This window comes from Rattus norvegicus, chromosome 17 (genome assembly GCF_036323735.1).
Source record: "Rattus norvegicus strain BN/NHsdMcwi chromosome 17, GRCr8, whole genome shotgun sequence".
Lineage (NCBI taxonomy): Eukaryota > Metazoa > Chordata > Mammalia > Rodentia > Muridae > Rattus > Rattus norvegicus.
The window spans coordinates 47,495,039-47,518,787 of record NC_086035.1 but is presented as its reverse complement, the minus strand read 5'-3'; the positions used below and the strand labels follow the sequence as shown (position 1 = coordinate 47,518,787).

General features: G+C 40.8%; 2 protein-coding genes, 2 non-coding genes and 1 pseudogene across 4 annotated transcripts; 4 read left to right on the top strand and 1 right to left on the bottom strand.

Annotated features, from left to right (window-relative positions):
* The first annotated feature begins 10,654 nt into the window (after nucleotides 1-10,654).
* Nucleotides 10,655-11,596, top strand: Or2b2 (olfactory receptor family 2 subfamily B member 2). The gene has a single exon (NM_021860.1). The coding sequence runs from the start codon at nucleotides 10,655-10,657 to the stop codon at nucleotides 11,594-11,596; it is 942 nt and encodes a 313-aa protein (NP_068632.1).
* A 5,698-nt stretch (nucleotides 11,597-17,294) lies between these two features.
* Trnag-gcc8 (transfer RNA glycine (anticodon GCC) 8) lies at nucleotides 17,295-17,365 on the top strand. Its single transcript has one exon. It is a non-coding gene; the product is annotated as a tRNA-Gly (tRNA).
* Nucleotides 17,366-17,711: 346 nt separating this feature from the next.
* On the top strand, nucleotides 17,712-17,783 carry Trnam-cau10 (transfer RNA methionine (anticodon CAU) 10). The gene has a single exon. It is a non-coding gene; the product is annotated as a tRNA-Met (tRNA).
* Nucleotides 17,784-21,978: 4,195 nt separating this feature from the next.
* On the bottom strand, nucleotides 21,979-22,644 carry H2bc12l-ps1 (H2B clustered histone 12 like, pseudogene 1; annotated as a pseudogene).
* Nucleotides 22,645-22,660: 16 nt separating this feature from the next.
* H2ac4 (H2A clustered histone 4) lies at nucleotides 22,661-23,164 on the top strand. The gene has a single exon (NM_001109423.2). It carries the CDS (start codon nucleotides 22,703-22,705, stop codon nucleotides 23,093-23,095), a length of 393 nt encoding a protein of 130 aa, NP_001102893.1. The 5' UTR covers nucleotides 22,661-22,702; the 3' UTR covers nucleotides 23,096-23,164.
* Nucleotides 23,165-23,749: the final 585 nt, after the last annotated feature.

Below are 23,749 nucleotides of genomic sequence, written 5' to 3'. Positions count from 1 at the left end.
TCCTCCATCATGTTGATCAAATGTGATTTAAAATCAAGATTTTGCTTTTCTGGTGTTTGGATATTCAGTGTTTGCTTTGGTGGGAGAATTGGGCTCCGATGATACCATGTAGTCTTGGTTTCTGTTAGTTGGGTTCCTGCACTTGCCTCTCACCTTCAGCTTGTCTCTGGTGTTACCTTTTCCTGCTATTTCTGACAGTGGCTAGACCGACCTATAGGCCTGTGTGTCAGGAGTGCTGTAGACCTGTTTTTCTGTTTTCTTTCAGCCAGTTATGGGAACAGAGTGTTCTGCTTTCAGGCGTGTAGTCTTTCCTGTCTACTGCTCTTCAGCTGTTCCTGTGGGCCTGTGTCCTGAGTCCACCAGGCAGGTTGCTTGTTGCAGAAAAGTTGGTCTTACCTGTGGTTCCCAGGCTGAAGTTGCTCTTGCAGTGCTGCTTTTGAGCTCTCTGTGAGGGCGGCAACCAGGAGGGCCTGCGCTGCCTTTTCCCAGGGCCCCTGTGGACCTTGGTCCCAGATGGCTTAGGCTTTAGGTGTTTTCCTCTGGAGTCAGAAATATGGGCTGAGTGTAGTCTCTTCTGGCTTCCCAGGCATGTTTGCTCCTCTGAAGGTTTAGCTCTCCCTCCCACTGGATTTGGGTGCAGGGAGCTGTTGACTGGGTCACTTCAGGTCCGGGTGGTGTCTGGACCGCAGGGGACCTGCTGCTTGAGTGCCCCTATCTTCCATTTCCTAGAGGCCCTATACAGTTTCCTCTTGGGCCAGGGATGTGGGCAGGGGTGGGCAGTATTGGTGGTCTCTCCTGCTCTGCAGTCTTAGGATTGCCCACCTGTCCGGGCGGTGAGCTCTCTCTCCCAAGGGGTTTGGGAGCAGGGAGCTGTGGGCCAGGATCAGTGAGGTTCGGGATCAGTGAGGTTCGGGCTCCAGCTAAAAACGGGAAGTGTCGGGTCACAGAGGAGTTTTGCCTCTGTGTTACTGCCTAGATCTTAATTTCCAAATTTATTCTCCAGTAAACGGAGCCAAGAACCCAGAGAGAAACAGTGTATCGCAAGGCTGACTTGCAAAGGTTCCCTGGACAATGGCGATAGAACTTAGACATGCTCAAATAGTGAGCATCATACAAGGTCATGGGAACTGTCAGAGGCCAAACGAGAACAATCTTATATTAGTTAATTACAAATCAAGATAAGACAGGGGACAAACCTGGGCTGTGTTGTGGCCTCATGAATGTGTCCTTGAAGAGATGAGGACACTGTGAAAGGACAAAAGAGTAATGTTGAAAGAGCTTTCAAAGGACAAGTAGAGGACAGTTGCAGTGACAAACAGAATCAATAACCTGCAGTTTTTTGATACACTTTGTTCCTGTTAATTCCCTGAATGCAAAGTGTCTGAACTATCTTTGCAAATATTTAATTTAAATGTAACAAATGCCGATATATGTAACTATAATTTATACATAAGAAAATTGAGACTGTGAACCATAGTTTAAGGTGCATTCTTAATCTCTTTTTCAGTTGACCATTCTTTGACAAGGCATGGGTCTGTTACAGAACTCTGGTCATTTTTGCTGAAACCCTTCTGTCAGCATCTACACAGCCTCCACATAGCTTCCAGGCTATTTTCAGTGAGATAAAGCATCTCACCTATGCTTGGATGTGTGTGTGAGCCTTCTCTTGGCTTAAAGCCACATATGTATTGATCTATACCTAAGTAAACACAGTGCACCCAGATAAAGTATGTAACTTAAAACCAGCTTAAAACTTGCAAAAGATGCCCATTTCATTTGAAGCTTTCGCAAGCTGCTGCTTAGTAACAACATAAATCAACAGATCTGAAGACCAGAAATGCACTCCTTTTTTTTCCTACAAAACCCAGGATACCCTGGCAAGCAGCCAGGTCAGGTATTAAGGTAGGAAAACAAAAAAATCGTGTTAACAAGCAACAAACTTATCTTCACTGAGATAGTTTAAATATGAAGAAAAATGGCATTTTCTCTCAGTGGTCCTTTCCCCTATAGAAACACAGTTGGAAAATTTTAAGTACATCCAGATAGATGGTTTTAATGTATTATTAAGGAGAACTGATTCAAGGAATCCTGCTTTTCTTTGAACCCAGAGAGCCAGGGTGAAAGCAGGAAAGGCCAGGAGTTAGAGATGCACTGAATCTTAGTCACATACCTGGTTAGGCCCATGTCTCTATTGCAGACCTCCAGGAGGACATGATGTAAGCACAGTCTTATGATTCATAATGATGCTGGGTTAGGGATGTACTGCATATACAATCATGACCTCACCACATAACAACAGAGATGAACACTTTTTGTTACCTAATGAATGGCATTGTGGTTGTTTCAACTGTTAGAACAAGTCGCTACATCAGTGTTCGTTATGGAACTGTCGCAAACAAACCTGTGCTGCCAAGTGATATAGAAGGAGTTGTGTGTCACACACTGGTATACACACAATATGCAGTACTTGGTGGATGGCCATGCTACTAGCTTATATTGTTGTGTTTGAAATTGTGTTCTGTCTTCTTATCAGACATTTCCTGTAAAGCAACATGTTGGGTTATGCTGGCAGAAGCTTTGCAAGTCTTGAAATTACTGCATCTCTTGATTAATTTGTACAGATTATGTTCACAGAATGAAATCGAATAATGATGAATTGCTCAGAACATTTCTGCCTCATGCCTCATGTTCATACCTGTGAATAGAGCTGGCAGAGGGAAGATGGTAAGAAGGATTGAGCCCTTGACTATAACATGCACCAGAGAGCCTCCACAGTCCTGGTAGATTAAAGATAATCAAGGATGTTGTAGGCTAATGTGTACCATGGAACTTGAAAGCTGACATGTCTCTGAGGAAAATGGGCCCCTCCATGTCCTCTCTTCTCCTCCTTTTGGTATTCCAAAGTCACTGAAATGGCGTTTAAGAGTAGCCTCATTTGGACAGAAAGAAACAGATGCCTGCAATTCTAGCACTCAGCAAAGCAGGAGGATTGCGAATTTGAAGCCAACCTCTGCTAAATATTAGTGAGACCCTGTCTTAACCCAAATCAAAACAACAAAAGCATCCATAAAATAAGAATAACAGTCAAAGGCATGGGTCCTTTCCAGAATCAGCAGCTAAATCAATCCTTCCTTCCAGTAAAGTGCCAACTTCAAGGTCATTCGTGGTTATAATGGCTATAGACATTTAGACTATAAACATTTAGGCTACAGACAATGGTGGTAGGCATTTCAATCCATGGGATTATTTGTCTTACAAATTCCAAGCAGATGATGTGATTAGAGTGAATCACACCTTTGAAGTCTTTCATGGAAGCATTTTCCCGGAAGGAGATCTTGAATACTTGGTCAGCCATTAAGAGTGAAAGTTTGCAAAAGTCAAATGATACAGGTTGTCTTCATTTTATGGAGCCTCAAGGTATCCATAAATCTGATCTCTGACCATTTCCATGAGTCTGGATGTTCTCCTTGCCCTCTGGTGAGCAGATGGGAATCTGAGCTCCATATATATCCCTCAGGGCCTGAACAGAGGCAAGTCAGGTAGCCATGAGTCCTAGCTTGCTTTATACTTCTGTGATTACCACCATGACCTAAAGTAAGTTGGGGAGGAAATTATTTATTTATTTAATTAAATTATTTAAATTATTTATTTCATCTTAAAGCTTGCAGTTCATCATGAAGAGGACATCAGGATAGGAACTAGAGGCAGAAACTGAAGCAGAGAACATGGAGGAACATTGCTTATAGACTTGTTCTCCAAGCTTCTATTGAGCTACCCTTTTAAAACTTCCCAGGACTGTTTGCCCATGGTGGCATAACCCACAATAGGTTGGGCTCTCCCATATCAATCATTCATTCGAAAGAAATGTGTGTTCCTCTGAGTCCATCTGTTGTCATGAGGACTGAATTTTACTCCCCAGAAGTACAATACTTGGAAATGTGACTGTTTTTCATTTTTGTTTGTTTTTTATTTTGGTTTTGTTTTGTTGTTGTTATAAGTGTAACTTTTAAATTTTCTTCTCTGCTATATTTAAAGGCTTGTCATTGAGTCCTTACTTCATTTTAGTTACTTTAGCTTTATAAAAGTAACAACTTTCTCCACACCTCCTGCCCTTTTGCCAGCTGACTGTGATAGGACAGATTTCTGGAGCCATCTGCTGCTGGCTGGCACCCAGGACCAGCAAATTTCTCCAGGGAAAAAGAAATTTCAAGTCCACTTCAAAGCTGTTCACTCTATAGTATAGTAACTTTTTGTGTTTATTACTTCAATGGCTCTATGTTACTTATACAAATATTTTTGTTATTTATTCTGACTTTTTTAGTTCTTGAAGGGGTAGCATACTTTCTGAGATATTCTGTTGCCTACAAGCAGAATTCACGATCTAGAATTGAGCTAAGTTTGCAAAGGAAGACATAGATTTCACTACCATGGGTGACTTCACAGTCAGGGGCACAGATGTTCTTACTATGAAGCTGAGCTTAATTTCATAACCTGGCACTTGCACAGGCCTTTCTAAGTCTCTGGGAAGGGTCCTAGTGATGTATTCCTCTAAACACATTTCACCTACAATTCATGGTACATGCTCCCTTTTTAAAATTTTCATATTAATTGCTAATAAGGCAGGTACAAGAATTTTCATCATCTAGTTAAAAGAGTCACAGTCATTTGCATATACTGATGAGTGATTAGTAGCTTTTCTGGACTAGAAATAGTATACTTATGAACTACTGTGATTAAAATGACAGAAACAACTTGGTGAAGATTCAATCATCAAGGCTAGAAGGATATGGTAGCCATATAGCAATGAGTCAGAAAGGGTAGGGGACAGGGATTAAAGGAGAAAGAGAAAAGAGGAGGAAGGGGAAAAGGAAGGAGAAGGGGAGGAAAAGGCAGAAGAGGAAGAGACCAAGGGAATTGTAGACCAAAAATATATGTAACAGCAAAAGCAGTACTGAGAAAAAATTATACCCACCAGGATCCATATAAAAAGTAGAAGGATCACAGATAAACAACCAATTACAATGACTCAAGAAAATGTACTACACGACCAAACCAAACCCAAAATACTAGAAAGAAAATGAAGTTAAGAAAGATGAAAACCATAAATGAAACAGACTCCCTCAACCAAGAAGAGAAACAGGCAATTCTTTCTGTACTCATAAAATGGATCCCAGTTGTAATAAAAGAAAAACACTACTTGGGTATATGTAGTAATATGGATACATTTCAAAACAGTAAGCCTAGTTGAAGAATCTAACAAAAGTTTACAAACTACACACATAAAAGTTTTGGTATAAAGAGAAATGTGTGGAGCTCACACTAAGTATCCCACATCTGTGAAGCTGTCAGGACTTGATGAAATGCTGTGCGTCACAGATAAAGTGATTACTTGCAGAGGACTAACTGAAGAAGGCACCATGTTGAGGAGCCTGCTTTCTTCTAAAAGGATCTAGCAAACAAACAACACCAATTAAAATGTTTTGGAAAACTCTCTGGATAGATTATAAAAAGAAAACAAATCCATACTGAGGACAAAATTTACTTTCCATTTGAGAAGACCTTCCAAGCCATTCCTTTACTGTTAAAAAAAAAAAAAAAGTTGAGAATCCCATCCATCCCTAGAGGGAAGTCACTTCTGGAGCTAATCAGAGGAAAAGGCCATCATCTCTCGGCTCCCCTGCCTGTTCCCATAGGGTCAAGTCCTGGCTTTGCCATAAACAGAAGACTTTGGCTATGAAGGATTGAGATTCCCTCCACAGACCAAATGAAACACCAGTCTTTACAGAGAAAGTATTTTTCTATCCAGTTTTGCAATGCTCACAGAAAAAAAAATCTCTAAAAAATAACAGTAGATCCCCTAAACTATAAATGGCATGGCACCCACCCCATACATTCCAGTCCTGAGTGATATTTCCTCCTCACTGCCCAGTGAGCTGAGTTTGGGGATTTCAGAACATCTACCTAGCAGTGAAACTAAAGAACGTTAAGTCATTTTGCCAGAATGAGTGTACTAACTGGTGCAGGAAAGCGCCCGGGCATCTGCAGACTTTAAATCAACTCTACTTGTATTCAAGGATACTTGGATATCAAAAGAAAGTCATCATGCCAAATGCTTAAAGTGCTGGTAAGTAAATACATTTAAACAAACTGCTAAAACTCTCATTAGAATTTGAGAACTAGAAGAGGTTGGAATCTCTGTGAGACCATGGGCTTCACAGCAGGTCAGCTTTTCCTTCTGTTTGCTGCTCAAGCAGATCTGGGCTCTCAGGGAAGGGACCTAAGCTAGAGGAGCATGGAAACCCAAGCTTCTGCCTTCGGGGCTCAACTTTTCTAAACTAAGTTTTTTGAAGATTTTTTTCCTTACTAGCAGTATAGGGAAATGACTTCTATTATGTATGCTTATAATCCAGCAAAACAGGATGGTATGTCAAAGAGCCTTTCACTGAGGTATGAGGTCATTTCAGGAAACACAAATAAGTAGTTGTTGTACAGAGAGGAAAATATCACCTCTATCCCATCACAAAAAATAAAACCGAAATTCGAAGTGTGGAATTCACTCGTGCAGTTAACAGGCTTGGAGCTGACTCTGGCGTCTTTCTTGTCCCAATATCCTTTGCGGAAAGCTTAAAATGCTTTCTCAAGACCTCTCTCACTGTTTTGAGTAATCAAACTCAGACCCAGGGCAAGGAAATTCAAGGAGATGAGAAACACAAGGCCAGTCTATTACAGGCTAATAATAATAATGTTGTTGTTGTTGTTGTTGTTATTATTATTATTATTATTGTTATTATTCAAAGAAGTATCCTGAAGTTTAGATTAAAATACTCTCAGGTGATCACAAATGAAACCTGCAAAGACTCCTCAGCAACTTTCTGAAACACTTACCTACAAATGTCAGTTTTAGGCTTGCTGTTGTGCTCTCACATGATTCAAATGTTTTGTTTCACTGGCTGACAGAATGTGTGGTATTCCAAAGGAGAATAATATAACCCTAAAGTTCTGCAATGTAGGTTTGCTTTAAAGGAGAGAAGCCTATTTTGTGGCCTCAAAAGCCCCAGCTGTAACTATGAGCAAGTAGATTAGGCGCTAAGAGCAAGGATGAGGAAGAGCCTGGCCCCTGCTCTTTATTCATGCGGCTAAGGAAACCCTAACCTTTAGTCCTGAGTTCTCTTTATTAACAAACACTTTTTCGAAGGTTAATGATATAAGTCTGAGTTCAGTTCACTTAATAGACACAATGATAGCAATACCACCTAGAGTTGTGCTCTTAGGAGATCATAGATGTTTGAGGCTCTCACTTGTTGGAAGTTAGACACATTCAGAAAGCTGAATGAAGCACAGTGTAAGAATTGAATTCTCCCATTGCCTTCCCTGCTTCCTGCGTGTTTCTCTGCTGTTATTCTGTTCCAAAATTTCCTGCTAAATAGACAAATACTTTTGCTCTTTTTTGCGCCATGATTATGGAGTATGAGAGGATTTTACATATCACAGAACCACTAATATATTATGTTGTTTACAAAGGAGTTATAAATTATGGCTCTCAGAGTGAGGGGTACATTGATTGGAAGTGTATCAACTAATTTTCTTTCCTTTATTTATAATGAGGCTTCTTATAGAAGTTGCCTTTTGGTAATGTTTCTTAGGATAAATTTCAGAATCAAGGGCCCAGGTGGGTCATTGGTCATGTTGGAGCAGAAAACACAAGCACTGTCCTCACGGTGAGAAGTCCCCTTAGCAATAATACACAGCTCATTTCATACCTTAGCACTGCTTACAGAGACTTAACAGCTTATCCGAGAGGACCCAGTGTGAAAGTAAAAGGAATTCCATCAGTTTCTGTACCAGGACAGCAAGTCCTAGGTGAACTGAGACATAGAGTCACTCTAATTGTATGGACTTAGGGAAGATGTGATTTACTCTTGTAATGCAAAGACATATAAGTTGTATATTATGTTAATAAAGACCTATACCCAGCATATGGGAGGGTAAAACAGAAGGATAATGCCAACCTTAGCTAGACATCAAGTGTGAGGCTAGCCTCGACTACATAAGGCCCTATCTGAAAACAAAAATACAACAAAAATGAAATTGTGAAGTATGTGAAATTTATCTCTACCAATGCTTATCCTGCTCTCTCTACCTGGTTTCCACATTTTTTTGACAATGTGGATGTGAATTACTTTTGGCTAAGAGAATGAAGATGTGTTTCTGCCACCCATGCTTCAAATGTCCTCATAGATTTATACTGTATTTTAAGAAAGTACTAAGTTGAGTAGGTCAGAGAAGTCCCCACTTCTGTGCTTCCATATTAAATGAAGAGTTCCTTAGTACCTTTACAGAGATGAGAGATAAAAGCATCAATCTTTGAGCGTCAATATCTGTTGTGAGACAGCTGACTTATTCTGACACCTTGGTATGGGACTTATATAAAAATAATTATCTTTTGTAAATAATTTTTCAATAAATTGAGAAATTATCAAAAAAGAAATTGCTTTAAGAAATTATATTCCTTATGAAAATTTGAATCTGATAATGATCAAAGTCTTAACTAAAGGTACTTATTTTAAAACAAAACAGACAACTGGCAGATTAGTAGGCCAAGACTGGTTTCCTTTCTCTACACTGCTTGGCAGGGATATGAGTCTCTTCTGTATCTCTCATGGTTACTTCTAATTTGTATATTAATATTGAGATATTCTATGCTGTATATTCTTTAAATGGGTGGAATTATACTATACAACTCTTCAGTAACACACACACACACACACACACACACACACACACACACACACACTACTGTGAATCTAGCTAACTTTTGGTGAGTGCTTACCTACCTTGCCTGAAGGCTAGGGCTCTAACTTAGCACTGCTAACCAAGGAATTGTCATGCACATCTATCTATTCACTCCCAGGGCAGAAGGCAGGAGAAAGAGAGTTGAAAGTTGGTCTTCAGTTACCAGGAAATTTCAAACAAGTCCGGAAACTTGTCTAAGGGAAAAGCTTAAAACTTAATCTCTCTATATCTGACCATATATCTCAGATTTCTTAAAGGAGAGAGTAAGAGAATGATTCCTAGGGAGTAAATGTTGTGGAATGAGTAGAAAAACCCAGCAGCCTTGGCTAATATTTTGATGAACTGGACTAAAGCAGAAAAACATAATTTCAGATAGTGATTTAGAGTAACTTAGATTACAATTGAGAATTGTTTGGGATGCATACTTTCTTAACTGCCAGTCCTGTCATGAGTATCTGCAGAAAATATAGAGCTATGAATGGTTTCTCAAAGCAAACTGCACTCTGTCACAACTGCCAAACCTCTGTGCTCCCAGGAACCAGACACTACCAATTTACACAAAAGATTACAGCTACACTAAGATAACAGCCAAACCTAGGATGGATTCCCTTGGACCTGAGACTGAAGCTGACTGCTGGGATTGTCACACAACAACTTGTGCTGCTGACACCTAGCAAAGTGAACACTATAAAAGCTCCAAGTGAGTCTCCTGAGCTCCTCAGTTCTTTCCCTCACTCTGGCTGCTTAATTCACACTCCTCTGTTACTATTCAGTGTCAAGCTCAGCAAGGTACAATTGTGATTCTCCACAGTCCAGAAAAGTCATTCCTATCAGTACTGGCTGGTTTTGTGTCAACTTGACTAGAGTCATCAGAGAGGAAGGCGCCTTAGTTGAGTAACTGCCTCCCTGAGATCCAGCTGTAAGGCAGCCCTGGGCTGGTGGTTCAGAGTCCAAAAGCAAGAAGCTTGAGCAAGCTAGGGGAAAGAAGCCAGTAAGTATCACTCCTCCTTCGGCTCCAGCCTCCAGGTTCATGACCTGCTTGAGTTCCTGTCCTGATTTCCTTGGGTGATGAACAGCAATGTGGAAGTGTGAGCTGAATAAACCCTTTCCTCCCCATTTGTTTTTGGACATGGTGTGATTTCACCATAACTAAAGTAGTATTTTTATTAATGAGTATCTTACAAAAGAGGAACCTGAATGTCAGAGGACAAGAAGCATTCTCAGAGCAATGTAACTAGTTACAGAAGAGGTTTGGCAGTGCATGAGCCAGACCTGCTATTCTCAGATGTCACATGAGCAACAGTCCTGTGTAGATTCTCCAACATGAGAGTAATAGGATAAGTCCCTTGACATGGTGTCTGAAAGATTACTATAGAAGCTACAATATCTGAATTTCTTTGACAGCAGGGCAGGAATAGTAGAGAAATAAGATTTAAATAATTTTCACAAATGCCAGTGAACAGTGACTCTCACTTATTCTGGGGAGAAATTAAACTGGATTCAAATAACAGGGTCAAGAGCTGTGTCTCCCTGATAGCGATACCTGGTTAAAAAATAGACCAGAGAACCCATCCATAAAATAGCAAACACCCAAGGAGATGTCCTGTGACAATAGAAACTGATAAAGTACTGTAACCTTGAAATCACCTTGGTTAAGAATTATTAGGAATAGAAAACACCTCTGAAAGGTTTGACAGACACTTAAACTTCTGTCAATGTATTTTCACTATAACAGGATGACTTTGTGAATGCACAAACTCTCCAGCATCATCACTTCATAACTAATTGACACATCCAATAATCATGTCCGCCAACTTATAACCCTTGGTGTTCCAGGGACCTGGAGGCTGTATCATTTACCATGAGTGTGGCCAATGAGAGCATCTCACGGGAGTTCATTCTCTTAGGGTTTTCAGATCGGCCATGGCTGGAGCTGCCACTCTTTGTGGTGTTTCTAGTGTCCTATATTCTGACCATCTTTGGAAATATGATGATAATTCTTGTGTCCCGCCTGGATTCCAAACTCCACACCCCCATGTACTTTTTCCTCACCAACCTGTCCCTGCTGGACCTGTGCTACACGACAAGCACAGTCCCACAGATGCTCATCAACATATGCAGCACCAGGAAGGTGATCAGCTACGGTGGCTGTGTAGTTCAGCTCTTCATTTTCCTGTCCTTGGGTTCCACTGAATGCTTTCTTCTGGGAGTCATGTCCCTTGACAGGTTTTTAGCCATCTGTCGGCCTCTCCACTACTCAGTCATCATGCATCAAAGGCGCTGCCTCCACTTGGCGGCTGCGTGTTGGATCAGTGGCTTCAGCAATTCAGTATTACAGTCCACATGGACCCTTCAGATGCCACTGTGTGGTCACAAGGAAGTAGACCATTTCTTCTGCGAAGTCCCTGCTCTGCTCAAATTGTCCTGTGTGGATACGACAGCTAATGAAGCGGAGCTGTTCTTCATCAGCGTGCTGTTCCTTTTAATACCTGTGACTCTCATCCTCATATCATATGCTTTTATTGTCCAAGCAGTGTTGAAAATAAGATCAGCTGAATGTCGGCGCAAGGCATTTGGGACATGTGGCTCCCACCTCATTGTGGTGGTACTTTTTTATGGCACTGCCATCTACATGTATCTGCAGCCACCATCCCCTTCTTCCAAGGACCGGGGGAAAATGGTGTCCCTCTTTTATGGGATCATCACACCCATGCTGAACCCCCTCATCTACACACTCAGGAACGAAGAGGTAAAGGGAGCCTTCAAGAGGTTGATGAAAAGAATCATCTTGATTGGAAAATAAGGGGTGCCTGAATAATAGCCCTATTAATATAAGTATATTTTTATAGCCTGATAAATTATATTGTTTTCTTCTATGCTGAACTATTGTGATGATTTCCATCAAATAAAGTCTTGCTGATAGAGGACTATATAGTGTTCACCTGCCTGGATATATTCATTCACAAGCACTGAGAATGACTCTTTATGATTCTTCCAAACCACTATCCCTACAAACCGCATTTTTCCAGTTTTATACTATCTGCATGTTTGGTGAGGATTCCTAAACATCTCAGGGTCTAAAGTAAAAAGATTCTTAGGAATATTTTCTATGAAAACAATACACGCAGATACCCTGTCAATGCAGATAAACATTCATCCCACATTGAAATATGTACAGAAGCTCTAACAGTAGTCTGTAACACTAGCTCTCATCTTGAGCCCTGGGTAAAAATTTAGCATTATCTCTATAGCAGCACAATTTAAAATCCACAAAGAACTGATCTCCACGGATTATTTAAAAATTTTCATGATTATCTTTCTACAGTCTCTACTTCTATTTAATTGAGGTCATGTCCTATTTTATCTACCAAAAAAAGGAATAATGATAAAGCAATACTTTAACCTTGAGTCAAACCACTTTTGACATTTTAACAATTTTCCCTATATACATATCATCTCTTCTTATTAACCTCTAAAAAATCCATAGTTCAATTCATTTTAAAAAGCAGCTTACAATGATGCACACTCCAGTTTACTGTATCTCTCTTCTTGTTAAGGTTTATTTCATGTGTATTGTATGTGTCTCTATGTGGTGGTGTTGGATCCCCTGGAACTGGAATTCGAGGGAATTGTGAGAAGCCACATGGGTACTGAGAATTGAACCAAGGTCTTTGAGGAGCTGGATGTTGTGGCTCTCCAAGACAGGATGCCCAGGAGAAAGCCACTGAACACTATGATCCATCCTGGTGTTCTGAGGTATCACTGGTATTTCCTAGGGATCATCTGGGATCAGACCCAGCCTTCAGAATTCGGGTGAGGCCCTAATAGGCTGTATGCTGGCATCTTGATCAAAGCCAGAGGTGGGTTTGGAGGAATTAGCAAAAGGGAGGAAATTGAATTTATGTTTTAAAACATGAGCAATTTAATTGATTCAACATAATGTACACTGGTAAATTTAAAGGAATTTATATCTAAATTCTATAAATATTTTCCTATTAGTCGATGTATATATGTACATATGATATGTATTTCGTGACCTCTGCCGGCCTTTCTCATTATACTTTTTGTACAATGTGGAGCACCAGTGACTAAGGAGATAGAATAAGTCTATGTGCTCTTATCTGTCTTAAAACCCCTCCTAAAAACTGACTAGTAAAATGCTACTACTTTTGAAAGAATTCACCGTTGCTATAGGGTTTAAATGTTTTACTATACTAATTGACACTTGTCAATCAATAGCCTTTCTGAATTTAAAAATAACAAGAGTGATAACTGTAAAAGGATGGGTCAAATAAGAGAAAATAATTCTGAAGATGTGAGAAATATGACTTAAAACCAACAGATAGGTGGTTGGCATTTAACAAAAATCAGTATACATATGTCACCTTCATTTTCTACTCTAAAAGGTATTGAAATATGAAATACATTCCATATAATCCTTACCTGGAAGAATGTGCTAATAAATTATTGGTTGTAGCTCTGGGGTTTGCATCTTAATCAATCTATTTTAATCAATCTGTTTTACCTTCATAGAATAGGGAATAAGTAAAGAATTGAGCAATCAGAATACCAAATCTCTTGAAGACTTTTTAAGGAAGGCATGGATTCATTCAGCAAGGAGTAGGAAGCATTTTATCCTGATGTCATTGACATCAGCATTGGAAGAGTGCTCATGAAATGTAGTTTCTTTAATTCCTACCAGTGAATAAAAATTGAGAAGTTGATTTTAGTATAATGGGAGAAAGAACTCATAAAAATATTGACACTCTACAATGCTGATAGAGTTGACCATTTGACAATCTTGAAAAATAAAGGTTATAAAACAAGGGTAAATTAAAAATCTTCTCTCACTTCTGGCTGCTTTCACATTTCTTTCTCCACATAGTGAACCTCAATAGAATCTCTCTCAACCTATCTTACTCATGATGCCATTTGGGTGCCATCTAAATAATCTAGAATAAGCACCTCTACTTAAGACTCTCAATCACACCTTTTGCTAATAAAGAAATGTGAAATGAAAGAAAGAGTTGTCATTTTTGATGACAGAAGAATATTTTGGCAGATACAGGAGCAGCTCCTGATGCTGCTTTTTCGTAAGGATCTGGCATTGTCAACAGATGGGGGTCAGAAACATAAAGAAATTTACATGAATTACTGCACCTCCATCAGAAAAGTGACTATGGACAACTTTCATCAACCAAGACACTCAGTAGCTCAGGATGCTGTGGTAGCTACTGTCATCCAGTTACCACCAGACTGAATGCCAGTCGTGGAGGCCAGGAGAAAAGATACTGCTGTGTAAAGTGTTGACTCATGAAAGCTGTTGGAGTGGCTTTTCTGATATAGGTGGGACAAAGCAGATATGGGTAGGGTGGGCTGGGTGACTGACCGGGGAGTATTGGAGACAGGGAGAAGTGGAGTGGTGAATTTGTTCAAAGACAAATGTTCAGAAGATGGCCATAACTGTGTGTTCCTAGGATAGAGTTTTAGCTACCAGATATAAAACTGTCATCCATGTGTAGGCAAGGGTTGCTGGTTTTCTTATTGAAGTTTTTGGGTAAAAGTGTGACCATGAGACTCAACTAACAAGAAGGGAAGTGGAGAAAGGTAGAGAAAGATAGATATAAATAACCTGTCTTTGGTGTTTAGACATGAGCTTTATTTGGGTTTAAGGAGAGGAAGGGTTTGAGCAGAGGAAAGACAAGTACAGTGATGCAGGGTCTGCTCAGAGTGGGCTGGATGATTAACCCATGTGTCTGTTCTACCAGGTTTGGGGACATTGTTATCACTCTGGGGTGGGGTGGTAGAATTGGGGGTTGGGTATGAGCTGACTATGGCAATGTTTGTCTCTCATCTTCTCCTGTTCTTTTTCCTGTTCTCCTACAGCTCCAAGCCCAAGGCAGGCCACAGAAATTAGAAACCTTTTCCTCCCAAAGAGTTATAAACCCCAGGAATATTATTTCAGACTTCCCCATCTATTCTATGTAGTGGCTGGCTAAGAAGAAATGTTATGAGTGACCTGACCCGATGGGAAAGACATTTCAGGAAGGTCTTATTCTAAAGGATGAGGAGCTAGTGCTGCAAGAGCAAGCCTGTAGCCAGGTCATCTTACGCTCCCATTCAGTCCACTTCTGTTTGTACAAGCACATTTTTACTGTTCACTGCTGCCTATACTTCAGCAAATGTAATCCTAAAGATAGGTGATTCTCCCTGGGTCTTTAAATGGTCCACCTCTAGGCTCCCACAACATGTCAAACTTGAATCAAATCTATTTGTTATGATTTTTTGCTTATTAACTTCTTTCCTTAATAGAGGTGTTATTTCTGGCCTTTATGATGGACAGAAAAGGAATCATCTCCTTTGATGTGATTACACCTGAAAAAGCCAGCTGTGAGGAATTTAGATGAAAGGGTAGCACAATCATATCATATAATGCTTTATTCAGGGCATAGCTCATCGTGTTACCTGGCTCACGCTTAAAGGGGCTAAAGGTTAGTCAGTGAGCATGTTGTCCTGACCAATAACGAGGGTGAGCAATTTAGCTCATCATATGTAGGACAAATAATGAGAATCTAGCTTTGTCGTAAGCGAGCAAGAGGGGTGCTTGGGCTGGAGAGATGGCACTTACTACTCATATTTGATCACCTGAGTTCAATCCCAAGATCCTAGGGGAGAAGGAGAGAGTCAGCTTCTACATGCAGGTCATGGTAGACACACACACGATGATGATGATGATGATGATGATGGTGGTGGTGGAGGAGGAGGAGGAGTAAAACTGCCAAAAAGAAAAGTGACACATGAGTCCTAAATGACAGGACAAGGGGACATAGAAGGAGGAGGACATGGAAGCTTTGAGGCCTCCACTTGGTGGTTTTTTCACTTGAGCCTCCAACCTAACTTTACTCCTTTTTACATTGGGGGAATCCTTTCTGTGCAGATCTTACAGTCACAGTATTCTATGGCAGAGAGCCCTTTCCTCTTTTGCAGGAGTCCTTTTTGCTCTTTGCAATAGCGATTTGCATTAAAGTTTCTCCTGAATGTGGAGAGACTTTTTGGACATCTTAGCTCCGGAAACCCTAACAAACCTTCTGGGCAAAGATATGTTGCCTTGGTTTCTCTTCCCAGTGTTGCTTCCAGAGTCTCTCACTCCTCAGTGTCTATGGGTTTTGTTGTTTGCTTAACAACGTATAAATAAACATATGAAGAAACCCTTTATCAGGTATGCTACACATATTTTCTTCCTGTCTGTGGCTTGTTTTTAAATGTCTCCACAGTGCCTTTTGCTGAACAAGTTTTACATTTTGATTCCATGCTGAATGTTCTTTCTCCTCTATTACTTAACTTGGGATTTTGAGACTACATAGCTAAGGGGTTAGTTTGTTGGTTTTTGTTCGGTTTGTTTTTTAAATTTTCTTTCTCTCCCCTCTTCTCTCTGCTCCTCTTTACTGTTAAGGGAACGAGAAGGAGAGTTCAAGGAAAGGAACTCCTCCCTCAGCTTCTATCCCAACATTATTTGGAATCCTAAAGGTTTTTGGAAAGAATTTCAACACCTTTTCTACTTCTCCAGAAGTTTCGGGAAGGCTGCCTGTTCATATTTCCCCCGGGAGGTGCCTGGAAAGAGGCCCCAGGCAAAACCAGATTTAGTATGCTCAAAGGAAATTGAAGTTATGGTCTTGTTCACACATTCCTTTCGACATTCCTGATCGCTTATAGAAAGCTTCTATTTTTTATATTTTTTTTGTTGATTAGGTTACAGCAATCGCATCTTGAATTTATTATACAAGATCATTTAACACGAGTTCATTTTTCTGTTTTTATGGAAGTCATGACTGTGCCTTTGGGGAGAAGTTGGCCTTTAATGGGATCGCTATACTGGATTTTCCTAAAGGACATTTCAGAGCTACTTCTGAAATCAATACATTGGCCAAAGCTCCAAAGGCCGAATCCTCATTTCCAACAGCCGCCCCTCCCGCCTTCCGATCTTCCGACCAATAGAGAGCAGCACTGATCCCATACACCAGTGAGCGCCTTGGAGTTCCTCTGTTTCCTTTGCTCTGCTCTTTTGCACCCTTTCGTTGGACTCTTCTCCTTCTCGTTCCCTTAACATTTCTTCACTGTCCCGCTCACGTTCCTTCTGGGTCCACACAGATTCTTAAGCGATTTCTGAGAGTTGCCTTCATTAAGGTGATATTCACGGCATCCGCAGGTGCCCGCCTCCTGACTGCCCTCCCTGTGTCACAATACTCCGGATCTCCCATACCACACAAGCCTGCCAATCTTTCTACCTCCGAAGGGAGACTTCCGGCCTGCAAGCTGGTGACTTGCAAGTGCCTATGATACCCAGTAATTGCAGTAAATTGGAAAGGAACATTACCAAGCATTATCGATAAGAGTGTAAAATGATATTACAAATAGGTATATTTTTAAGGAAGTGATATTTTAATACTGAGTTTTTCATATGGGTAATGTAACCACCTATAAGATTAAGTATCCTGGTCAAGGCATTGGTGGTTCAGTGGTAGAATTCTCGCCTGCCACGCGGGAGGCCCGGGTTCGATTCCCGGCCAATGCAGATATACCACTTTTGTTTTTCTCTAAAAACACATCTTCAAGATACAATTTGTATTATAATCATACGTTTTTCCTACTTATATTTTCGATTGCTCGTATATACTAATCATATTTTAAATAAAATCGCTCTTTCAAATGAAGGGGACTAGTAGATTAGCGACAAACTATTTTCTTAAAGAAACACTGAATTTCATTTATCTGATGTTATTTGAAATAAAATCTTGCTGAGCTCATTTTGCTAGATCTAAGTCATTAATTAAACCAGTATAACTTGTAAAAGACTATGGAAACACAGTGTTTACATAAGCCTATAAAGATGTGATTTCAAAGCCTAGCCTGCTAGCTCTAGCAGAGTGGCGCAGCGGAAGCGTGCTGGGCCCATAACCCAGAGGTCGATGGATCGAAACCATCCTCTGCTAAGAAGCAATTTCCTTTTTTTCCCTCGCCACAAAACCAAAGTTTCATTAACTTTCTACTATTTGCTTGCAGAAAAAGAGAAAAATAACTAATTAAAACACGTTGCACTCAATATACCTTCAAGATGAAAGGGCGCACTTTCAATTAACTGTGGAATAACAGACTCAGTGGTGGTAAGAAAGCCAGCCACAGAGTTCTCATGTCTGTGTGCCACTGAACTGCCTACTACAAATGAAACTACAAAATGCCTACTTCAAAGAAACTGCTTATAGCCAGCTTGATTTTAGAGTGTCTGTGAAAGTTACATGGATTAGCCTTTTCATCCTGCTCTGTTTTCCTGCTTGGCGCTTATTACCACCAACTCAGTGAAATGTGTTTTATTCCTTTATTTCTTCAGAGCTCTGGACGTTGCCTATGGAGATTTTTTTCTAGACCAGAGTAGAAAGTCTGTGTAGGGCAATAGTCGTTTGGCCGAGAACTGACTGTCGTCCCTGGTGAGGTATGGAGAAAGACCACACATCAGCCCTACCTTCCTTTCCACAGTCAACATTTGGAAAAAACTGGCATCTTATCCGTTATAGTCACACTCCTGATACATCAAAGACAGCAAAAGATCTCCATTCCTGTTAGGTTATTCCGAGAGGATACGCTGGAATTTTCTTTGTCCACCTCCAAGTCTTTCGCAGTTTGTTTTGACAACTCTTACCTCTTTTGTTAATAATCTTTGATAATGCTCCAAGCCAAGTTTCCTGTGTCAGACTTCGGTATATTTATCTCCCAGTATCAGGCCTTGAAAGCACCAGCCCCCTTCTAAGTCTTGCAGGCAGAGAAACGGTGGGGTCGCTGAGCATCATAAAATGAACCTACTGATACTCTAATGAAGTATTTCACAGAGCAAAATTCAGAGATTATGACACAATAGTAAGAGTTAAAATTTTAAAGTTTTGGTTTTATATAATCCCAGATGCTCAGTCTAATGATGGAGGGTGACTTAAACCAATAAATTGCCGGGAAACATATGAACATATTCTTTCAGAGGAAAAATATAAATAAAATGATATTTAAGCCCAGTACTGATATTTTTCCTCTTAAAATGTATGCTGCCTTCTGAAATGCAAACCAGCACCCTTTTCCTTTTCCTTTCTTTTTTCTTTTCTTTTCTTTTCCTCTTCTTTTTTTTTTCTACTTAAAATCATAATTGTTGAAATATGAAAGCCAGAAGGAAACAGTTCTGTTTAATTCTCAATCATGAGCGGAGAGATAAAGAAAAAGGGCTACTGATTTGTTAGACAACTATTTTAAATAGAATTCGAGATTCTTGCTTCATCTAAAATAGACTGGAGGCAACAATGAGAGAAAGGGAAATAAGAAAAACTTAGGCAGTTCATTTGTTGTTGCCTCTACCCTCTTCCCTTTCATGTCTTGTAAGACAGAAGAGGAGGGAAAAACCACTAGAGAAAAGAGAGGGAATTTTAGAGACAGGACGGAGAAAAACAGGTAGAAGAGATTGTATCACAGGACACAGGTAAACAGGTGACTGGTCCAGTAATTCCCTCTATTTAATACTCAGCATTGTATACAGATATCAAAATATTATGCTGTGCCCAACTAATGTATAAAACTTTCCCTTGCCAGTTAAGAATATCATTTAAAACAAAACAAAGGTCAGCTAAGCAGAAAAGAATGCTTGTTTTGCTTTTTTAACTTAGATAATTATTCAATCAACAATAAACAACTTTTGAGAGGTTAGGAAACAACACAGAGGTAGAGTGTTTGCTCAGTAAATACGATGACTGACCTGAGTCAGAGTTCAAGATTAAAACAAACAAACCCAAAACAACAATAAACAACTCTGGATATTTCCTACTCCTTCACTCTCACCTCACTATTGTTAGAAAGTCAAGACTGTTCCCTCTGGTTTACTTTTTTTCTTAACTAGCTTTTGAGTATCTGTTATGTGAGACTCTGCTCTGCCAAGAAGGGACAATCGAGGAATGACTTCTTAGTTGAAAATCATGTGGGAAAGTCTGGGCCTTTGAGTCAGACCGTGGTGCAGGAGACATCATGAAGAGTTTGTCCTGGGTCCAGAAATCTTTTTTCATATCCAGATTTCCAACTTTGAGATTAGAAAACAATAGACAACTTTGTTTGTTTGGCCTGGGTCATATTCTAAATGTTTGTTAAGTGCCAATACAAAAGATCTAGACTGTTTCACATTGAAATGCATATCTTCTTCAAAACTGGAAGACTCAGCCAGTAAAACTGTGTTGTGCAGGAACATGCTGAGCATTTCCACTCCCCAGCTCCTGTCAGTTTCCACCAGTTTTATGAACATGTATGTGCTGTAATTATTCTTACAACAGAGCTAAGACACTACTGAAATGTGTTTTGGTCTTTATTGAAAGATGAATGTTAAAATAATGGACGCTAAAGAATTAAGATTTCCTCCAGGAGGACTAGAGAGATGGCTCGGCCATCAAACGACTAGGCTCATAACTAAAAATATAAGATGTTCTCCAGGAATTTCAAGATGTGGAAGGGAAAGGCTAACATCCGGACCCCAGAAGTTTTCAGAGCATGACAACCTAACTTGCCAAGAACTCAACATCTTTTGTCCTGTGTTTCTCTCTATGGTTTCTATAAAATTGTAGCATGGCCATAGGAAAAGTAGAGAGTGCACAGGAACTTTTAGCTCTTCAGTTCTCTCCTGTTAGTCTACTTTCCTTTACTCATTTCTAATTTCTTTCAAAATTTGGGGAAACTAGAGTGGTAGGACTAGGTGCCTAAGTATCTCAAAACACTATCAAAAAATTAAAAAAGAATACAATGCAGAAGGACTTCAAGAAAATGAGTAGAAATGAGACATGGTTTCACATGTCCAATAACCCTCGGACCCCTGTGAGCAACTGACATAAACTGTCTTAGAAAATCTTCGGTTGTCGTTTTTCCTATAATTTTAACAAAATGCAGACTTTTAAAATGAGAATGTGAAATAATAGCAGGTTGAAATAAAATATGGTGTTAAGTGTGGTGACAGATTAAAGTGTTCTCAGTGTTCTCCCCACTTGGAGAGCACATGGTCAGGTCTTCTCTGCGATATGATTGTATTTGGAGACAGGATCTTCAAGGAGCTAATTCACAGGCTGGAGCTGCAGGTCAGTGACTGCCCACTTGCCTAGTAACTTGCCTTCAGTCCACTTCCATTAAGAAAGGTCCTAAGAGTGAAGCCCTTACTAGAGAGACACAGAGCTGAATAGGTAGGGCACAACATGAAGGCAGACACCTGCCAAGTCTGAGAGAGAGACCTCAGGAGAAGCCATATCATGTCTACCTGCTCATGACTTCAAGAAAATATCTATTGCCTATGTTATGTTTCCTATGCAACCCTGTCACTCTAATGTTTTAATAATACATTTGGGTATGATGAAACACTGGAAAATGTCAAAGAAGAAATTATTGACAGAAATCGAAAACTATAAATCATGTCTCTAATATTTTCAATTATTTTATAATGTCTTAATTTGATTTTGTGTAGTTTTCTGACTAGACTCTCCCTCTATGTTCACAGGTCTCATCTGTCTTGCCTCGGCTCCTTCAGTCATGGTCCGGTGACTCTTGAGAAGTTAATGTAACTCTTATAACGTTACCAGGAAAAAAAAAAAACACTAACACTATTGAAACTCACTGGTCACAGGATAATGAAGCATTTCTAGACTGGATTTAAAAAAAACAAGGCCATGGGTTTGTGATTCTGTTGTTGCCACAAGATGGCAGAAAAGAGCGGCACATTTCAGAACACTGCAAAATTAGGCTAATCCTTAGATATCCCTCACCTGTCCTGTTTTAATTGCACGCTGGAAGTCTTCATGCAGGGGCACTGCGGTCATCTACAAAACATGACTTACTGGACAAAGTAGATGAGGTAACGGAGAACATTAACATCATGAATCAAAAATGAATTTTGGGGCTGTCGGGATTGTGGAGTTGCACTACCTGGGTGGTGCATGGAAGCCCCACAAATATTGGGAGCTAACCGGCGCTTTTAATTCACCTCCAACTCCAAACTCAGGTGAATTAAAATGCAGTTTTCCTTCCTGCTGCTCAAAGACCCAGATCCTCCAAACTCACTTCCTTTGTTACCCTACAAGGCTAAAGAACTGCCTTAAATAACACGTGCTGCAGTTATCCCTTAGGAAATTTGTGGGTGGCCTTTGGGTTTGTTGTGAGCGCCCGCGCTCACTTGTAGCTGGTCTACTTGGTGACGGCCTTGGTGCCCTCGGACACCGCCTGCTTGGCCAGCTCCCCGAGTAGTAGCAGGCGCACGGCCGTCTGGACCTCCCGGGACGTGATGGTCGAGCGCTTGTTGTAATGAGGCAGGCGCGACGCCTCGCCCGCGATGGCTCGAAGATGTCGTTCACGAACGAGTTCATAAATGCCCATGGCCTTAGAAGAGATGCCAGTGTCCGGGTGCACTTGCTTAAGCACCTTGTACACGTACACCGAGTAGCTCTCCTTGGGGCTGCGCTTGCGCTTCTAGCCGTCCTTCTTCAGCGCCTTGGTCACGGCCTTCTTGGAGCCCTTCTCTTCGGGCCGGGGGAGGACTTCGCGGGTTCAGGAATGGCGAAAAAAAACAACCAACCAAAAGGAAATAGAACCGAACAACTGTACTGTCTCTGCACAGGCTGATTTTAAAGAAACTTGTGGCTTTGGTTAGCGCGAACTAGCAATCGTCATCCACTAAATACCCAATCATAGCAAGGGTTTGTCAAACCAACTGTGTTATTGGTCTAGGTGAATAGTTCCATGTAACCAATGAAATTGCTACTTTTTCACGCCCTGCGTTGAGTATAAATGGCAAAGCATAGCTGTGTCATCTCTCACTGAGTATCCTTCAGTGGATTCTACCTTCCAGCTCTCTACAATGACTGGACGTGGTAAACAAGGTGGTAAGGCTCGTGCCAAGGCCAAGACCCGCTCCTCCCGGGCCGGCCTACAGTTCCCCGTGGGTCGTGTGCACCGTCTGCTCCGCAAGGGCAACTACTCGGAACGGGTGGGCGCCGGCGCCCCGGTGTACCTGGCGGCCGTGCTGGAGTACCTGACGGCCGAGATCTTGGAGCTGGCGGGCAACGCGGCGAGGGACAACAAGAAGACGCGTATCATCCCGCGCCACCTGCAGCTGGCCATCCGCAACGACGAGGAGCTCAACAAGCTGCTGGGCCGCGTGACCATCGCACAGGGCGGTGTCCTGCCCAACATCCAGGCGGTGCTGCTGCCCAAGAAGACCGAGAGCCACCACAAAGCTAAGGGAAAGTGAGACCCTTTATACAAAGCACTATCACCAAAGGCTCTTTTCAGAGCCACTCACTTTCTCCAAAAAGAATTGGACGCTGCCAAAAATGTTGAATTGTAGGAATTTTTGTGTTTTGCCCCGTCATTAATTTTTGAAAACAATTTTACCTCGGTTGTATCAAGGGTTTCTTTTCCCCATACATATAAGCTAAATATTCTTTGTGTAGTTCCTAGGGCTCCTGGAAGAATTCTCTGGCCCAGTAGTACACAAAAGCAGACCCACCCTTTAGTTCGAGGTCTCTACTCTGCAGGGTGAATCCCAAGACAGGACTACACAACGAATTGTCTCGAGAAGTGTTCCTTTTACACTTGGAAGAGCACACACTAGAAAACAACTAATCACTGTACAATTCTCACCTTAATACTGCTTACGTGCATGATTGACAAGTCCTTATTGCCATTTGACAAGTACAAGATCAGCTAAGGGTGTTAAATCATTTGGTTACCATCACAGCTAATAACGTTTCCACTAGACCTCCCCACCTCGCTCTGCAAATCCCAAGGGGTCAATACCTATCTTGTAGGTATCTTACTACACATCTTTCCATATAATCTAAAACAGGAAAAAATGTAGGAAAAGTGCTTTTAATAAACAATACATTGATCTCCACGATTATTC